Raw genomic sequence first — 21044 nt, forward strand, 5'->3', positions numbered from 1 at the left:
GTTAGGAGTATGATGGAAAGTTCTCCACTTGCAACTCATCCATGGGTATTTATTATTTAAGGAGCAGCGCTCCAAAAGCTAGTAGCATTTGCTACCAAATAAACCTGTTGGACTTCAACCTGTGTTGTGAGATTTCTTACTGTATTTACTGTATTTAAGAAGGACAGATAAAAAGAAAAAGGTGATGGAGTTGCACTGCTAGTTAAAGAGGCAATTAGCACCTTACTGAAGAAGGATATTAGTTCCCACTGTATGGCATCTATATGGATAGAGCTAAGAAACATCAATGGGCAAAAAACACTCGTAGGGGTTGTATATAGTGGTAAATTGGTGGTCATCTTCCAAGATTCTATTGACTCTGGAACAGTTTCTAGAGATTGGAGGGTAGCTAGTGTAACCCCACTTATTTAAAAAAGGAGGTAGAGAGAAAACAGGGAATTATAGATCAGTAGGTCTGAGGTCGGTAGTGGGGAAAATTCTAGATTCCATTATTAAAGATTATATAGCAAAACACTTGCAAAATAGTGGCAGAGTCGGACAGAGTCAGCATTGATTTAAGAAAGGGAAATCATGCTTGACAAATTTACTGGAATTTTTGAGGATATAACCAATAGAGTTTATGAGGAGCAGCCAGTGGATGCGGTTTATTTGGATATTTAGAAGGCATTCAACAAAGTCTCATGTAAGAGATTAGCGTGTGAAATTAAAGCACATGGAATTAGTGGTAGTGTATTGAGATGGATAGAAAACGGGTTGGCAGATAGAAAACAAAGAATAGAAATAAATGGGTCTTTTTCCAAATGGCAGGCAGTGACTTTGAAAACAGCACCTTGATCTCACGAAGCTGGATTTAACATCATGTTTAGGCCCCAGCCCTTAGTTATTACAGCGTGAAACATACTCCCCAAATTTTTTTTTGACAAAGTGTCAGAAGATCTGGAGAGAAAACTGACTGTCAGACCCTGACACTTTACCAAGCTCAGGTAAGTTTGCTCCTTGTAGGAGAAGGATACACCTCTTCTGTCTAACTAAGATGTGGAGATGCCGGTGTTGGAATAGGGTAAGCATAGTAATTCGTAGGGGTTGTATATAGTGATATATTGGTGGTCATCTTCCAAGATTCTATAACTCTGGAACGTTTCTAGAGATTGGAGGGTAGCTAATGTAACCCACTTATTTAGAAAAGGAGGTAGAGAGAAAACAGGGAATTATAGATCAGTAAGTCTGAGGTCGGTAGTGGAGAAAATTCTAGATTCCATTATCAAAGATTTTATAGCAAAACACTTGCAAAATAGTGGCAGAATCAGACAGAGTCAGCATTGATTTATGAAAGGAAAATCATAAAGTCCAACAGGTTTATTTAGTAGCACGAGGTTTCAGAGCACTGCCCCTTCGTCAAGTGATGCCTTCATCACTTTAACCTGGTGCTGTGAGACTTCTTATTGTGTCTAACTAAGAAAGATAAGGAAAGTATCAAATTGAAAGACAAAGCATGCACTCTGCAAGAAAGTGGTAAAACGGAAGTTTGGGTTAGAATTAAGGTTAGGAATTAATGCAGAATTTAAAAACCAATAAAGAAAGACTAAAAATATGAGGGATAAAGTTTGCCAGCAATATAAAGTGTTTCTACAAAGATTTAAAAAGGAATAGAATAACTAATATGAGCTTTGGCCTTCTAGAAAATGAGTCTGGGGAATGAAAAACAGCAAATAAGGAAATGGCAGAATGGTTAACTGATATTTTGCAACAAAAGCAGAATACTGTGGACACTGGAAATCTGAAATAAAAACAGAAAATGCAAGAAAATGTAGGTAGGTTTGTCCAGTTGATTGGCAAACCACAAATGTAACACCTCTGTTCAAGAAAGAAGGGAAACAAAAAGCAGGAGACTATAGACCAGTTAGCCTAATTGGTAAAATGCTAGAAACTATTTTAAGGATGTAGCAGGATATTTAGAAAATCATAATAAAATCAGGCAAAGAAAACATGGTTTTGTGAAAGGGAAATTGTGTTTGACAAACTTCTTAGAGTTCTTTGAAGAGGTAACAAGCAGTGTGGAGAAAGGGGGATCAGTAAATGTAGGGCAGAATTTTCCCGTCCCGCCCACCGTGGGAATTGTAAAGGGTGGGACAAAAAGATTGGTGGACCATTCAAAGGTCTATTGAACTTGGGTGGGAATTTGCGGTCTTGGGGCATGCATGGCCCCAAGTAGTCTATTTGAATGATCGAAAGGTATTTGATAAACGACCACACAAAGGTTATTATACTAGATAAGATCATATGCTCTTGGGGGCAACATAATAACATGGATAGGGGACTGGCTAACTGACAGGAAACAGAGCCAGGATAAATGGGACATTTTCAGTTTGGCAAACTATAAGTAGTTGAGTGTGAACAGGAGTCAGTGCTGGGGCCTCAAATATTTATAATTTGATTTAATGACTTGGATGACGCAATCGACTGTATTGTAATCAAACTTGTTATCAATACTGTAAAATGCTTGTCATTTTCAAAACTTCAAATATGGACTGTGCTCATACAGAAGCTTCTGGAACTGCCTTTATTTATTTAAAAATGAACAAAGATCAACTGTTAAGTTGGCTGCCAAGGGGGTCAGAAGTCTTTTATAATATCAACCAAGACTATCAAGCTTCCAGAAAGTTCTGAATTGAATAATATTGGGTGGGGTCTCTCCTTGAATGGATACAACTGGACAGCAATCCTTCATGGAATTCATGTCTGCCACTGGTCAAAGCTTACACAAGAACAGAGTCAATGGCCTTCTTGATCAAAATTTTCCCCTCCTGCCTGCCATGGGAATTGTAGCAGGTGGGACATGGACTATGCAAAGGTCCACTGACCTTGGGAGGGATTTTCCCAGCCATGGGGTGAGTGTGGCTGGAAAATCTAGCCCCTTGACTCAATGGGCCCTATTTTACTATTTTAATTCTAAGTACTGGGCGGATTTGAAACTGGGAGTGTTTGAGATCTGGCTTTTAGATCTGTTCTCAGGCACCCTCATAAACACTCTGCCTCAAAAAATATCAGCAATTCTGAATCGTGTTGCAGAGGCCTGGGAGTGGGGCTTATCGCTCCTGAAACACTGCAGCTCTGATCAGCGCTTTTAACTACACATGTGCAGTAAAAAAAAGAGAACCATCTGACCCACCGGAGAGCCACCTGACCCACTGGAGAGCCATCTGACACACTGGAGAGCCATCTGACACACTGGAGAGCCATCTGACCCACCTCATCCCCTCCACCCACCCCCACCCACCCCCACCCCTTCCTCCTTCACCACTGATTCGAGTCAGAGAGCTGCCAGAAGCTCTGAGCTTACCTCCTCAGAAGTTGGAGTGCCCAAATCGGACCTTTGTGGACCATATCTGTTTTGTGCTGAATCTGGGCGGGTGAACACGGTGGCAATGGGGGAGATAGTGGTAAGTTTGGGTGTGCAGCCCATTAAATCAATTTAAATGCATGCAAATACACTTAAATTAATGTTGTGCCCGTTTCGGATGCGATCCAGACAATGGCCATTTTTGGCAATTGGTAAAGGGAGAACGGGCGCAGAGGTGGGTGTGGATCACACTACTCGCCTCATGCCCGACTTTACCAAGTTTTCACACCCGAAAACAAGCGCAACTTGATGGTAAAATTGGGCACCATTTCTTCAGGTTTTCAATGTAACAAAGGAATGCTGATGAGACCGGTTGTTCACAAGGTAAGTGTGAATGATCACCTATCTTCTATTCTACTTCAATGCCCATGGACCATGTGACTAAAACTGCTCTCTGATACTGATATTGTGTCATCCAAAACCCAGAAGAGAGCTGGGACACCCTGTAGAATAACATCAGTGAGAAAGGCCCTGCTACCTCTGCCATTTAAGAACTGAGAGGTTTAAAGGTCTTTTCACAAATCCTCCCAGCTTAATACTAAAGATCTAAGATTAGCTGCAAAAAAATTGGACCTCCTGATATGATAACCACAAGTGCCAGACTTCAAAACATGCTGAACATTCTTTGCTTTGTCATAATCCTGACATCTGCCCCCCAGCATCTGAGCTTACTTGAACTATTCAAGAGTGGGAAAAGCTTCCTTCTTCACTGCACTTGCAATGACGTGTGAACTATTATCTATTTATTTGGTGCACTATCTTCTTTAATTGTATCTTTCTGAATGTGTGGTGTGTGACTGATTGAGTCGATCTTTTTGAGTGATTTGTGTAAATTAATTATCCTCTTTGTTTAAACCCACAAAGTTTTAAACAAAGAGGATAATTCAACTCCGTTCAGGCCCTGCCCCCATAGGCCTCGCCTTTCAGGTAGATATGCGTGTTTTTAAACCCCTGTTAGTGTCTGGTCAAATTAAGAGTAGGTACTTTTAATGTGACCACGCACTAACAGACGTTTAAAAACACACATATCTATCTTTCCAAAAATAAACCACACTAATTATAGACAAAATATAGGAACACAGAAGCAGGAGTGGGCCATTTAGCTCATTGACCCTGCTTTGCATTTCAAATAGAACAAAGCTAGTCATTTACCACGATATAACTTTCCTATGCCAAGACCATATCCCTTGATAGCATTAGTATCCAGAAATCTATCAATTTCTGACTACAATGTCATAGAATCATCAAATCCCTACAGTGCAGAAGAAGGCCATTCAGCCTATTGGGTCTGTACTGACTCTCCGACAGAGCAAATTATCCAGACCCTCCCCTCTATCCTATCCTTGTAATCCCATGCATTTCCCCACTAATGTGGTGTATGTAGATTTTCAGAAGGTTTTGATAAGATCCCATATAGGAGATTAGTAAACAAAAATTGATAATATACTGGCATGGATTGAGAATGGTCTAACAGACAAAAAGCAGAGTGTAGGGTTAAATGGGTCATTCTCAGGAATGCATCTTGCAACATTAAGAGGCAATTTAGCATGGCCAATCCACCTAACATCTTTGAACACCCAAAACCAGAAACCAGAAACGCACACAAAACTAACTTTTAATTGCAGATTTTATTAATTGAATTTAAATTCAACTAACTGCCATGGTGGGATTTGAACTCATGTACCCAGAACATTACCCTGGGAATCCGTATTATTAGTCCAATGACATTACCATCATACTACTGCTCCATTCTGATATATCAATGATTAAGTTTCTACAATTCTTTGGGATAGACAATTGCAAAGACTCACCACTCTCTGAGTGAAGAGATTCCTCCTTATCTCAGTATTAAATAGCCTACCCCATATTCTGAGACTGTGTATCCTGGACTCACCAGCCAGAGGAAACATGCTATCCTTACCTACCCTGTGATGCCCTGTAAGAATTTTGTAAGTTTCAATGAGATGACTTCTCATTCTTCGAAACCTTAGAGAATACAGGCTCAAATTCCTCAATTTCACCTCATAAAACAACTCCACCATCCCAAGGATTAGTTTGGTGAACATTCATTGCACTCTCTCCATGGGAAATATATCCTTCCTGAGATAATGGGGGGCGACTTTATTGGCTCACCCTGTGTATCGGTGGGGCGAGTTAGTAAAATTTGGCAGTGCCGGGGGTGGAGCTTGAGGGGTGGGGCCTGAGGAGGCAAGGCCTATTGGGGCAGGGACCCCCAGGGAATGGGGCCAGACCGGGGCAGGCTGATCAGGTCATGGGGGGGTTGGGGGAGCCCACCATGACTCTGCAGGAGATTGGTGGTATTGGGCAAGAAGGGGCCCCGCTGCCAATCTCCATTGCGATTGGTGTGGGGCAGGGTAGGGCGGTGGGGGTGGAGGGGGTGAAGATTGTGAAAGCTAATCCAGCTTAGATCCTTACGCAACCCAGTGGTAACAATGTGCCTGCCTGAGAACAACCCATTTATCCCTACTCTCTGTTTTTTGCCTTATGGATGGAAAAGAGAATGGCTTATTTGTCTGTAAGACCATTCTGAATCCATACCAGTATATTATTTTTGAACCCACGTGCTCTACTTTTGTTTACTAACCTCCTGTATGGGATCTTATCAAAACTTTCTGAAAACCTACACACACTACAACATTGGTTCTTCTTTAGCTGGAGGGGATGGAAACTGGGGACTCTTAGTTTATCTCTCCTCCCCTTACCATAATAAAATGAAGATGGATAAAAAGCAAGTTGTGAGGAGGATTCAAAGAGTTTGCAAAGAGATATAGATAGGTTAAGTGAATGGACAAAAAATTGGCAGATGGGATATCATGTGGGGTTGTCTACTTTGACAGAAAGAATCAAAAAGCAAAATATTATTTCAATAGATAGAGAAAACAGAATTTTGTTGTGCAGAGAGATTTGGATGACCTTTAACATGAATCTCAAAAATTGCAGGAACAGCAAGTAATTAAGAAAGCAATTGGAATGTGGGCGTTTATTGCAAGGGGATGAAGTATAAAAGTAGGGCTACCTTGTTACAACTACACAGGGAATTGTGAGGCCATATCTAAAGTATTGTATACAGTTTTGGTTCTCTCACTTAAGATGGGATACACTTGCCTTGGAGGCAGTTATTCACTGGACTGATTCCTGGGATGGTCTTATGAGGAAAGATTGAGCAGGTTGGGCCTACACTCATTGGAGATTAGAAGGATGAAATGTATTTTATTTCAGAACTAGGTGACATTTAAGACAATGAGATGAGAAGGAGTTTCTTCTCCCAAAGGGTCATTAGTATTTGGAATTCTTTTCCACAATGAGCAATGGAACAAGGTTGGGTCAATGTACACAGAACATAGAACATTACAGCACAGTACAGGCCCTTCAGCCCTCGATGTTGCGCCGACCAGCGGAACCAATCTAATGACCCTCTAACCTAAGCTATTCCAATATTATCCATATGCCTATCCATTGACCATTTGAACGCCCGCTTGAAATACTAAAGTTGGCGAGTCCACAACTGCTGCAGGCAGGGCATTCCACGCCCTTACTACCCTCTGACTAAAGAACCCACCTCTGACATCCGTCCTACAATTATCACCCCTTAATTTAAAGCTATATCCCCTCGTGTTAGCCATCACCATCTGAGGAAAAAGGCTCTCACTGTCCACCCTATCTAACCCTCTGATCATCTTGTATGCCTCAATTAGGTCACCTCTTAACCGTCTTCTTTCTAACAGAAATAACCTCAAGTCCCTCAGCCTTTTCTCATAAGACTTTCCCACCATACCAGGCAACATCCTGGAAAACCTCCTCTGCACCCTTTCCAATGCCTCCACATGCTTCTTATAATGTGGCGACCAGAACTGTATGCAATACCCCAAGTGCAGCCGCACCAGAGTTTTGTACAGTTGCAACATGGTCTCACGGCTCTGAAATTCAATCCCTTTACCAATAAAAGCTAACACACCGTATGCCTTCTTAACAACCTCCTCAACCTGGGTGCCAACTTTCAGGGATCCATGCACATGTACAGCGAGGTCTCTCTGCTCGTTGACACTACCAAGAGTCCTTCCATTAGCCCTATATTCTGCACTCCTGTTACTCTTGCCAAAGTGAATCACCTCACACTTCTCCGCATCAAACTCCATTTGCCATCTCTCAGCCCAGCTCTGCAGCTTATCTATGTTCCTCTGCAAACTGTAACATCCATCCTCACTGTCTACAACTCCTCTGACTTTGGTGTTGTCAGCAAATTTACTAACCTATCCTTCTACACCCTCATCTGGGTCATTTATAAAAATGACAAACAGCAGTGGCCCCAAAATAGATCCTTGAGGTACACCACTTATAACTGAACTCCAGGTTGAATATTTCCCATCAACCACTAGCCTCTGTCTTCTATCAGCCAGCCAATGCCTGATCCAAACTGCTAAATCACCCTCAATCCCATGCATCTGCATTTTCTGCAATAGCCTACCATGGGGAACCTTATCAAACGCTTTGCTAAAATCCATATACACCACATCAACTGCCTTACCCTTATCCACCTCTTTGGTCACCTTTTCAAAAAACTCAATAAGGTTTGTGAGGCACGACCTACCCTTCACAAAACCGTGTTGACTATCCCTAATCAATTTATTTCCCTCTAGATGAATATAAATCCTATCCCTAATAATTCTTTCCAAAACTTTGCCCACAACAGAAGTAAGGCTCACTGGTCTATAATTCCCAGGATGGTCTCTACTCCCCTTCTTGAACATATTCAAGAGGAATTGGACACATTTTTGTTGACAAGGGAGTCAAATGTTAAATGACAGAAGCAAGATCTGTTCTCATTCATAACATAAATCCAGCAATTTCATCACATGCTATGAACTTTAATGGGTGGTACATAATGAGGTTGTCATTTTTTCAGTTTAGTTGAAGCTAACAGTAGAAAAACTCAAACTGTCTAGCAATCTGTGGGCTGACAAAACTCATGGCATACCTATTCTTCATCACTAACAGTTGGATTTCCTAATGAACTGGTAGTAATGAGCATTCTGGATCTCCATTATTTTTCCAGGAATTTTGGACATAATGCAACTAATGTGATGAAACAGGTTTTTGACTGTTAGAATTTTTATTAACTGCACTAATATTTAGAATTGATGAACTGTGTTGCTAATTAATAATCTACAGGTAACAATTAACTAGTTCAGATTGGTCAGAAACATGTCTTCTGCAGAAGATGAATTTGGTCTTTGTTTCCACAGAGTATTGTAATTTGGCCCAAGTGAATCATCCTTATTCACACTATCGCGCATCATGCTTTTGGCACGCCTTATGGATGGAAAAGAGAATGGCTTATTTGTTAATGTGGGTAAAATAAGCCTTGATGACTTAACAGTGAAAGATATTTTTCTTCTCGCAACCAGCCTCTCATGTAACTGACAAATTATCTTTATTTCTTAATAAACACAGTCAGGCTATAACAGCAGTTCAGTTCGGGCAAATTGCCTGTCAAAAAGAGATGAAAACAAGTGACTTTAAATAAAGTAAACTACATCTCGATGCATTTTTACAAAACTCCTCAATACTATGGTGAGTGCTTTGTGAATTATGTATTTTCATACTAATTAATGGATGGGATGGCTTGTCTAAATGTAACACCTGATCAATTTGATGATGATGATGATAAATTTGCTATGCCTTCTGCTGTTGTTTTATGCATGCAGGCTCAAGAAGAATTAAAAAGCAATTCTTCTTTTTACTTTCTCTGATTCATGTAGATGTAATTGAAACTTTTCTTCTTGCCAAGTTCATACAAATGGGTATTGTTTCCACCTCTCCCAAGCTGTGATGATATGTATCTTCTTACCAACCAATTGCCTCCACCCAGTTCATAATGCGTCTGCATCTTATGCTTAGCGTGCCCCAGTGTTTTGTTATTTGCTCTAACAAAGAAATTTAATGTGCACCTTGATTACACTTGACACTGAGTATAATGTTACAAAAGCTGTTCAATTGATCACCAAAAGCTTACGTGTATCTTTCTGCAATATAATCCCAACATGTGGGTAAATCAGTGTTGCACTACTTCATATTCTACACTCCTGAACCAGACTTGAGCACCATCCACACTGATGGAATTTATGTCTCCTTTTCTTGTCTGTAACAATCTTTTATCAATATCAACACAGTTCACATTCAGTGTGGACTCACAACAGAGCCAAGATTCAGGATTAAATGGTAGTAAGCTGGCCAACTCACCTGGGTAGTTAGATTGGGAAATGGTAATATTGGTTGGGTGGACACACATCTGTGGCTGAGGTTAAAATGTATTGCTGGAAGATTATAAAACAGGTTTTACCCTACTAGGATTATAGGAGCATGTTCCAAGGTCCAACTTTGCATTATACCTTAATGAGCATAGTCACAGGCCATATTGTGAACTAAGTGGACCATGAATAAAATGAATAATTCAGAATTTGGTGTAAGTGGAAATTCTGTGCAGAGGTGAAAGAAGGTGTTTCTTTTAGTTGTTAATATTTGCAGCAGTTTGTGTAAATTTGGTGTAGTGTCTAAAATGTTCAGTGTTTTTGCATTTGGTGTAAGTTAGTGTGTAAAGGAGAGAGCAAACAAAAAACGAAGCTTTAATCAAGACTAAAAGATAATTATCTATCAATAAATGTAGGCTGATAAAAGGTAAGAACCAAAGATAAGAACTAAAACGCTTAAAATGGGTTTCAATAAATGTGAGGTTTTCCAGCAATGCCCATTCTGCTGGGTAAACAACTTCAGGAGCAGTAATGTCACAAAACAGCAGGCTGGTGAGTTGGTGACTAATACTCCTTTTTGTTCCTGTGTGAGTAAATAGTACGTGATTTGATTTTATAGCAAAAGCAGTCTACCAAATTTTAGTTCAAGCTATCAATAAACAAATAAATAAAACTGACTAGTGATAACTGTGATGTGAAGATGCCAGTATTGGGCAGGGGTAAGCACAGTAAGAAGTCTCACAACACCAGGTTAAAGTCCAACAGGTTTATTTGGCAGCACAAGCTACTTACTAGAGATAACTGGGCTGACTATGTATTGTAAAATGAGGGAGCTTGGATATAGTGAGAATCTCTGCAGGGAATGTCTCCTCCTTCAGAGTCATTGAACTGGAGAGTGGGTTAGAGACACTTCGGCCAAGATTCTCTGACTTTGTCCACAGCTGGGATTCTCCAGTGCCACTGCTGTGAATGGAGATTTGGCTGAGTGCCAAATTCTCTGTTCTCGCTGGCATCTGTGGCAAGGTGCATGAGACCAGAGAATCCCAGCCTCCATAACAAAAGGGAACGGGGGCAGGGGGGGGCATGGTTGGTGACGGTTGGTAGTAACCAACAGGAGTTTTCCTTGTCCATGTGTGACCTGATGCCATGAGGCTTCTTGAATTCAAAGTCAATGTTGGGGATCCCTGGGCAACTCTGTCCCAAATCTACACCATTATGCTGCTGTCATTAGTGGGGCTGTCCTGTCAATGGGACTAGATTTACCTAGGGATGGTGATGGATGATCCTGGAACATTGGCAGGAAGTTATGATTTTTATGAGTATATTTCAGTCAGGCTGTTGGTTGAGTAGTCTGTGGGACACCTCTTCCAATTTTAGCACAAGATGTTAGTAAGGAGGGCTTTTGCAGGTTTGACTGAGAAGGTCACGTCTTTGCTGTATTCAGTCCAAAAGTTGATGCTGGGTGGTTCATTCAAATTTATTTTCCTTTGACTTTTCTGTAGCAGCTTGATACAACTGAGTGGTTTGCAAGGTTAGTTCAGAAGGCAGTTAAGAGTCAATTATGTTGCTGCGGTTCTTCTGTCACATATTGGTCAGACTAGGTAAGGAAGGCAGATTTCTTTCCCTAAATTACATTAGTAAATCAGGAGGTTTTTTTAATAACGACTGTTATTAACCGGCTGTGGATAAGGTCAGAGAATGCTGGCCAAAGTGTCTCTAACCTGCTCTCCAGCTCAATGACTCTGAAGGAGGAGACATTCCCTGCAGACATTCTCACTATCCCCAATCTCCCTTATTTAACAATACATAGTCTTGGTGGAGCATTGATTGTCCATGGGCAAAAATTCCAATGCCCCCGGGTAGGAACTTCTGCCTTATATAGCTGCCAGCCAGACTCAATGGGCAAGGATTAAAGAGAGGTATGTTCTTGTGAATGTTTGTGTGGGGGGGAGGGAGGGGTTCTTTGATGAGCATTGAGGACCTCCAAAGAAGATAGCTTCTTCACCTTGCCCAGCACCAGTCCACACAGTTAAAGCTGTTGGTCTACTTGCTGGGTGTGGACCTCCCCTGCACGGGTAAAACAGGGATGAGATGAGACTCTTAATTGTTGATGACTGGGCAAATACATGGCGGATGCAGGCAGGGTCCCTAGAAGTGTGAGGAGCAGTGCTAAGCACTGTGCCATTGTGCTGCCCCAGGATCATATTAAATGGCCAAGCAGGCTGGAAGGGTTGAATTGCCCACTCCTGCTCCTGATCTCTATGTTCCTTTCTATTTTTTATTCATCACTATTTTCTAGTGGACATTAATTAAGCCACTTAGGGACTTGAATAGGTCCAAAGGTAGCAACTGGGCCGATTCAATTACAGTCACCTGTAAAATAGGAGACAGATCAGAGTCAGAAAGTAGGTAGAGGTTAGGCCATGTGCTGCATTTTACAAGCCCTTGCCTTCAAACCTGCTGTTGATGGACTGGAAAATTCTGCCCCTTATCCTGTTTTCTACTCCTTCATCAATTTTTTAATGTATAATTTGCAGGCATCAAAAAAACGTTCAATTCCCACACTTACTATATTTATTGGCAATATTATTATCTTCTTCTTTTAGCCCAATACCATCCTTAATCTCCGCCATTGTTTCTGTCTTTTCGGAACATCAATATCATGGAATATTTAGTTCTCAATCCTTGTCACTATGCAACTATTTCACTCTGCTGGTTATAAGTTCAAACTCTATTATCTCTGTTTGTGCCATTAATTTATCTATGTACCGTGCATTCAGATGAAGCAACTTTAATTTTACTCTTTTGCCATCTTTTTATGAATTCACTTTGTTCACTGACGCACTATTACTACTGGGCTCTTCGAACGCTTTAAAAGATTAATTGGCATAATGCTGCTTCTGGTAGTTCCACAGAGGCTTTGTGCCAGTTGCCAAATATAGTCAGTGTTGGACATTCATTCGCCCTATTCGTGGCATTTGTGCAGAAGAAGGACACTTGAATGTCTGTGTGTCTGCTGTCCGTGCTGGAAAGTTCTGAATGGATTATATCCTGACATCACACAGGATAATTCATTGATAGGATTGCAAATTTGGACCATGCAGATATTGTCTGTGTACATTAATCATTAAAACAACTGCAGAATGGCAAAACGAGTCCTGAACTTCAGCTTTATAAAGGGCCATTCGACAAGTTGCAGGTTGGGTATTTTTTCACTTACATGTGCTCAGGCAGAGTTGTTGGAAACACAGTGAGGTGTTCTTGGAGTTGTTTTGTGACTGCTGGTGATAGATGCAAAAAAAGGAGAGGGGGATACTGGACTCAGGAACTATTGCAGTAACTCTTGATTTATAACATGCCACTCTGGTTTCTCTTGATCCCATAAACATACCCAACATTTGCAACAGAGAAGGCAGAGAGGGGAATCTCTGTGAGGAGGGAGTAGAAGGAGGGTTCAGCATTAATGACCCTTCTCATCATTGGCCTTTGGGGAGCAATAGTCCTATATTCACAGGAGCTAGGTGTAATTTCTGTGGTGATTCAGATTTTCCAAGGTGGTGATGGTGACAGTTCTACCTCCCTCTGCTAAATCCGTACCCTCCCAGTGACTGTGAAAATCCTTCAAAGAAATAGTGGGAAATGTGGTGACTATGTCCGTTGCATACAAGCTGATACAAACTCATCTTCTTCTCTACCAGGAAGTAAGAGCAGGATGAGAAGTCAAATAGCTTCATCAGGATGGCAGGATTTCAGGTGGTGCGGGATGTCACCAAGTGTGGCTCTACAGGCCATTCATGTCAAGGAGGAGAGTCACAGAAATCACAATAACTACGACTAGATTAATGTGCAGGTGATATGTGACTGCACCAAGCAGTTCACTTCAGTGAACACATGCCATCCTGATAGCAGCCACAGTGCCTTCATCCTGCAACAGTCTGCCTTACCCATTAGCTTCATACAGCAAGAGATTATTACTTTTGAGTTCTGTTTATTAATTTGGACCAGAGCCTCTCATACTCCCTCAGCAGAATGTTAAGAATGTGAGGTTTTATAGGATGATCGTGTTTTGGAATTGTACCTTGAGTGCAAAATAAAATGGGGAAGTCAAGGCATTTGATCTCTCCCAAATTCTGCCTGACAACAAGCCTTTGTTACCATGGGGATAGCGGGCCCAAGTTGATTCACGAAAGCACTGTGGTGTGATTCCTTGTTAGTCAATGGGAATAGCTTTAAAAGTTATTGATCTCTACAGGGGTTGTAAAAGGAACTTCATTCATTATCCTACCTATTGCTGAAAAAAGAGACTTGTTGAAGATTTTCATTTTGCAATCATCAAGACACCACAAAATTACTGACATTGGGGAAAACAACAATTTATATTGCACAAGGAGAAAGTACTGATTGGTTGGTATTATATTTTGATTGTAGAGATGTTGCCATGGAGGATGCACCAGATGATTGAGTCAACTGCCAAGCATTGTTTGAAATTCAAACCGACAGTTTGACCCTGATTGGTCAAGTCTTCATCTTGAAGAATGAGTCAGCAAATGGCTGCCAAAGTATCAGAAACAGACTTTATGGCTGGAATCTTACCATCCCACCTGCCTTGGGAATCGGAGCACGTGAAGAGTGGACCATGGAATGGTCGATTGACCTTAGGTGGGATTTTATGGTTTCAGGATGAACAAGGCCGTAGAATCCTGCCCATTGTTCAATTTGTTTGCAAAGAACAGGGCTTTGTGTATTAATATATATAGCTCCTAGGACACACAAATATGCCACACTGAGAACCTGTCTTGACAATTTTATATTGGTTGTCAGTATAATTCTTATCATGCTGAGGATGATTTAGCAAACACTTTCCAATTATTGAATCATATCTAATGTTAGAAACTTATGCTTTGAGCTTTAAAAGAATAGACTGGTTGGGAATGGTCTGTACCTCACCCATTATGAACAGCGGATGGGACATGCTGCCTGATGCTATCTGCAAGTCTTTGGGATGTACAGCCTGCGTACCTAATATCACACTGGCACTGAAATTCATGTATCACATTACTCATTTGTGTGATAGGCAAAATGTCTCTTTGGCTTGATGACAGCATCCTGTTAGTGGCAAATACCATTTGTGTTGCTACTCCATAGTAGCAGCTTGAAACAGCTAGCTTCACCTGTTGTCAAATCTTTGACACACCTTGCAATCTGTTGCTGTCTGCCTCTGCCAATCTTTTGTACACCTTGTTTCTCCTCTCTAATATTACATCCTGGTTCTCACATCCTGCTAAATTAGTCCAAAGTCTCTCCAACAGCACTAACAAACTGCCCAATGAGATATTTATCCATTTGAGGTACAATCCACCTGGACTGTACAGATTCCACCTCCTCCAGAACCAACCCCAAAGTGACCGGAATAGAAAATCTTCCCTCCTCATGCCCTAGACATGCATTTGTGTGTTCTATCCTCCTATTTCTATACTCACCAGCTCCTGGAACCAGAAGTAACCCTGAAGACTACAACCGTCGAAGTCCTATTTGTTAGCTCACTGAAATATGCCAAAAGGCCTGGCACTGGGGTGGGGGGGGTGGGTGGAAGTGGGAGGACGTACCATCTTGGAATCACTTTTGCTGTCCCCTGTCGGCTCGCCCTGATTTTTGAATTCCCCCCTTCATTATTTCTCAACTTTCCTCCTCCCTGTTGTATAGCTGACCCAACTGTGGTGCCATGGATTCCCCAGGAGAATCATCGCTTTCAGTAGTACTGGGAACTGAATATCTGTAGTTAGTGAGTCACATGTTAATTTGCAGGATAACAGTCTTCAGAGACAATGCTATCCAGGTAGCTCTCACTCTCATGGATGCACCACAGTGATGCCAGCACTGCTCAAGCATGGAAAGCTGCAGCTCCTTCAACTGATGATACTTCCTGCATATTTAATTGTCCAGGACATAAGAAGCATTCTGAGTTCCTGCTTGGAACAGGTTGTGTTTTTCACAGGAATGAGATGCACATCCAACACTCTATTGGATCATTACTATCTTAACAGAAGTCAACTTCAGACTTTAAAAAAAACACCATCTAGAGGAGGTTTAAAAAAAGAACAAAAACCATTTCTAAACTTCCATTTGCATTTTTGACTCTCAGCAACTCATCAAGTCTCCTCTGACAACACTGTCCAAACTCGAGATCTCCACCACAAAGAAGGATAAAGACAGCCGCTGCTTAGGAACACCAACACATGAAAAACCTCCTTTCTGAATCACGCACCATCTTGACTAGAAATAATATCACTGTTCCTTCACCGTCATGGGATCCACATCCTGTGTCTCCCTTCCAAATCACATCAGTGTACCATGAAGAATCGACCAGTGAATATTCTCACATCTTCTCTGAGAACCAGAGTTTCAGAGGGTCATATGTTTCCCCCGCTTCAAGCACCAGCACAGATATAATCATCGCAATGGAGAGATGCCCACGATTCAATAAAAAAATTGTCTATTCTTTGTTCTTTCTTAGAACTCTGGAAGTTATTGTCATAATTAGCTCTTCATTCTCAGCTTCCTTGTATTCCTCATGCGGTTGCACCTCCACATCTGCCTTGTTCAATTCCATGGTTGTTCCCTTTAAAAGTTTGAAATTATGTTGCAAATAGCTTACCTGAATCTGGAGACTGTCAGACAGAAGGATGATTCCAGACCTATCCAGGCAATGGAACCTTTATCCTCAAGATAAAGGGGAGGTGGTTTAGAACGGAGTTGAGGAAGAACTTCTTCACTCAAAGGGCGGTGAGTCTCTGGAATTCTCTGCCTGTTGAAGTGGTGGAGGCTGCCTCGCTAAATATTTTTAAGAAGCGGGTTGATGGGTTTTTGATAAGAGAGGGGATTAAAGGTTATGGGGAGAGGGCGGGAAAGTGGAACTGAGCCACGACAGATCAGCCATGATCTTATTGAATGGCGGGGCAGGCTCGAAGGGCCAGATGGCCTACTCCTGCTCCTATTTCTTATGTTCTTAACCTTTACTTCAAATTTTCCGTTCAATTAGAACATTAATAGAGTGTGACTGATTCTATTGCTCCTTGGCTTCCGTACTCAGGTACCTGAGAAGTCCCATGATCTGTGCATTCAGGGGATTGTACCCCTTCTCCTCAAGTAGCCAACCTGATATCTCAATCTGGGCAGAAGAGAAGATGGACTGCACATTGACAAAGAATAAATGCATCTTGACTGCTGCAAAGAAACTGGGCACACTTAAGCATGATGAACTGCCTATAGTTCTACAATTATTGTATATTCCTGTCGATGAAAATAATGGGTTCTTTGTATGTATTATGCAAAAGTGATGTGGGTACAGTTATTTGTCCTTGCATTTGTGGGCAGCCTGCAAAATTTGTGCTGCTTAACGAGGACAGCAATTATGACAGTAAATAGATTAATGCTGTTGATGCCATCTGTTGCAACCAGGAATAACTGTTGTAGCAATTGCGGGCTGCAGTTAACTCTACAGCCCCTGGCAGTAATGCATTTACCTTCGCATTGGACTGCAATTAGTGGTGCGAAAGGTGACATAACTCAATCACAGCCTCTCTGGTGAAGCACAGCTGTTAGAAGCACAGATTTTCAGTTAAGTTGGGGTAGGATGTTTAACTGTGAAAGCCTGTGATAATAGCCTCACATACCCTCCTCTCTTTCATCCTCTTCTGTCAACAGCTTTGGGCTTCTGCTCTCCCTCTTGTTTCTCCACTCTCAATGGTAGACTTGGCAGCACCCCTGCAATTTCACAGGTTGTGGTGAAGTTTCTGCACAGAATTAATCCTGTTCCTCCAAAAAGTCACTTCCCAATTTTTTCCCCCAAGAGCTATAGGAGCCAACACAAATAAAAGGCCTAAGTCCAGTAGCAGCCTTGGAAGCTTAGCAAGAATTGAATGGAGACAAAGGTTCCTTTAAATAGCACTGGTGCAGTTTACTAAGCTATTTTATTGGTGACAAGAACTTTTGGGGTATAAAGAATTAGTGCATTCCACATGGCAAAAATTCAATTTTTAACTGGTGTAGGGCCCTAATTTTAGTGATTTAATGAGAATACTGCTTTCTGGCAGCTATCCAAAACGATTCAAACTTGTTCAAACTAAATGCGGTCACAACTCTTCCAGGGAGATCGGGCATAAAGTTAAAGTTTATTATCAGTCACAAGTAAGGCTTACATTAACAGTGCAATGAAGGTACTGTGAAATTCCCTTAGTCACCACAGTCCAGTGCCTCTTCGGGCTAATGCACCTAACCAGCAGGTTTTTCAGACTGTAGGAGGAAACTGGAGCATTTGGAGGAAACCCACACAGACACGGGGAGAATGTGCAAACTCCGTACAGACAGTGACCCAAGCCAGGAATCAAACTCAGCTTCCTGGCACTGTGAGGCTGCAGTGCTAATCACTATGCTTCCCCAAGTAGACTGCAAACTGAAATTCATGTTCTTCCTGCTGATTTATGCTCAAAAGATGGGTGAACTAAATGGAATTTCTCACATGTGCTTCTCCTATAAAGCTGTTAATAATCTAGTCAACAAAAGGATGTAGTGAGTCAAAAAGTAGGGTTAGCCTTTACTTTTTAACCAACAAGCAAGGTACTACATGACCAGTCAATAAATGCAAGGGTCAATCCAACTGAAGTTAATATCTGATTTAATTTACAAACATCAGTAACATTACCGATATCAGTCAACATGTACATCTAACCAGTTGTAAAAAGAAAGAAATCAAAGGAAACCAAGTTGTATTTACACAGGCGTTCCCAGACTTTAATTTGTAAAGAGCACAGCCCAACTACTTAAATTTATCAACTCTAAATCTGTGGTTTAGCAGCAACAAGTTACTGGAGGAGAACAAAGGGCTGACATGTAGTTTCAATAGTCAAGAAAAGGAGACAATTCTGAACTTTACAGTCAGTCAGGAAGCTGAGGAACTCCAAACAATATCCTGATATGCAAAAACTTGCCCATCTTTCAGAAAAATGGCATGTGTTTTAATTTTCACCTTCACTGAAGTTCAGGGAAATGGGGAGGAGGTGGGGGTGGGTGGTTGAAAATAAAATCACTTGTATAAGAAAAAGTCTAGTTTGTCCAGGTAGGTTCAAATTCAGCAGAATTCACACAATATACACTGGTTTTGTTACATCTGACATTGTTAGGCTGAGGTTACTTCTCAGGCTTTGTAAACCAAAGCAATGTCATTGGTCATAAAGTACAGGAGACACAACTGATCAAAAAGATAACAAGACAATTCACCCCGAGAGGACATGCTAGGTTGTTAGTTACTCTATTCCCCCCCAAAAAAATAAAAAAACTGCAATCTTTTTTTTAATGTTTTTAACATACAAAAATATGAGGACGAAATATAAATTAATATATATTAAAGATTCAAAATGGAGTGAAAGAGAAGATCTAGCAAAGTTAGGTACAAGTTTTTTTTGATACAATAAATACTTCGTAATGATATCTTGAATACTGCGTAAACTCATTTCAAAAGAAAACCACAAAACTTTATCCAACTAAGTAATCCATACATCAATTCTCTATTGGTTGTATAGTCCCCCATTTATCATTATATTACAAAGAATTAATACTGGAAACAAGGCTTGCTAAAACACTTTGTAAGCTCGAATATGCTAATGTACACATTATACTGGGGAAAAGAAAATGACTGTTCACATAATCAAGATATGAAATGACAGCGGAAGTTCCAGGCTTCTTCATCAATGCACACTCTTGGTTTCATTCCTTTATGGCACAGTTAAATCTGTATCCCTGTTTCAAAGATGAACTGACATGACTGACAGCTTGTCATCTTCTTCAAGCGGACATCACCCACTTTCAGTGGCACAGTCCTCCTTTCCATTTCACTTTTCCTTCCCACTGGATGTTACAATATGAAGAGCTTCCTTTTGCCAAGTCAGGAAAAGTTGAAATCCAGTCCCAAACGGTTTGGCATCTGACAGACACTTGTATGCGTTTTGCAACAACTTTCAGTTAAAAGGACTCGAAACATTTTTGTAAATGAAGAAAATAGTCATTTTCTGATAATAAAAATAAGTCTGTTCTGTATTTTACAATATAATTCAAATATCTCCACCACGGAAGCAAAATACGTCCCACACAGTCACCAGGTGCACATAGTTTTGAAAAAGGGCGAGCGTTTGAAGCTTTTACAAAGAACATCGGGAGCAGCCGCATTTCACGACTTTTTCCACCTCCTCCACAAATGAAGAGCCGTCAGTGCATTCAAAACTGTATTTCCGTCGCTTGCTTCTCAGAGGTCCACAGCACTGTCCGTTGTCACATCCACCTCGGCACTCTAACCGCGAGACCTTTTTAGTTGTCTGGCAAGCGGCGTAGCCTTGCTGCTTCTGGTAGTTATCTCGGATTCGTTCCCCTCGACAGGAGATTTCTATAAGTGAGAATGAAAGAACCATTATTTGCTTTTATTGATGGCACCATCCCAGTAACTTATTTAGCTTCTTGGACTGTGCATGGTCTTAAATCTTAACTTCTGTCTAATGTGCAAATATCACATGCCAAAACAGGAAATGAAATATTTGAATATTTTGAATGGAAAATAGAAATTTCCCTATCTAGGCTGTCATTAGCTATGGAAGGAATGATCCAGCACCAGCCATTACTTATGGAAGTCTGCATGTGCCCCTGTGTTATCATACAGAATGTGTACATACTAGACTGGCAAACGGAAAGATACGAGTTCCCAGTGTGGGAAAATTGGGAAATCAAATTCAATTCATCTGGTGATTTGTAAGATTGTTCTAAATGCCCTAGCAATCATACCAGTTATCAGCACCGGTGATAAAATGGCTTTGCAAGCATTGACTACATCTTGGGAATAAAAAGTTCCTTAGAACCATAGAACACTACAGCACAGAAACAGGCCTTTTGGCCCTTCTTGTCTGTGCCAAACCATTTTTCTGCCTAGTCCCACTGACCTGCACCTGGACCATATCCCTCCACACCCCTCTCATCCATGAACCTGTCCAAGTTTTTCTTAAATGTTAAAAGTGAGCTCACATTTACCACTTCAGCTGGCAGCTCATTCCACATTCCCACCACTCTCTGTGTGAAGAAGCCCCCCCCTAATATTACCTTTAAACTTTTCCCCCTTCACCCTTACCCCATGTCCTCTAGTTTTTTTCTCTCCTAGCCTCAGTGGAAAAAGCCTGCTTGCATTCACTCTATCTATAACCATCATCATTTTATATACCTCTATCAAATCTCCCCTCATTCTTCTACGCTCCAGGGAATAAAGTCCTAACCTATTCAACCTTTCTCTGTAACTCAGTTTCTCAAGTCCCGGCAACATCCCTGTAAACCTTCTCTGC

At 41.1% G+C, this 21044-nt stretch overlaps 1 protein-coding gene across 5 annotated transcripts in view; it reads right to left on the reverse strand.

Moving 5' to 3' along the window:
* Positions 1 to 18326: 18326 nt before the first annotated feature.
* The window catches only part of slit2 (slit homolog 2 (Drosophila)), a 408776-nt gene continuing 406058 nt past the window's right edge, over positions 18327 to 21044 (reverse strand). For all 5 annotated transcript variants that reach the window (XM_080189584.1, XM_080189579.1, XM_080189571.1 and 2 more), the window contains one exon: positions 18327 to 20104. In XM_080189584.1, coding sequence (XP_080045710.1) covers positions 19863 to 20104 — 242 coding nt within the window. In that variant the 3' untranslated portion in view covers positions 18327 to 19862. The remainder of the gene's footprint in view (positions 20105 to 21044) is intronic.

This window comes from Carcharhinus amblyrhynchos, chromosome 1 (genome assembly GCF_965287045.1).
Source record: "Carcharhinus amblyrhynchos chromosome 1, sCarAmb.v2.hapA, whole genome shotgun sequence".
Classification (NCBI taxonomy): Eukaryota; Metazoa; Chordata; class Chondrichthyes; order Carcharhiniformes; family Carcharhinidae; genus Carcharhinus; species Carcharhinus amblyrhynchos.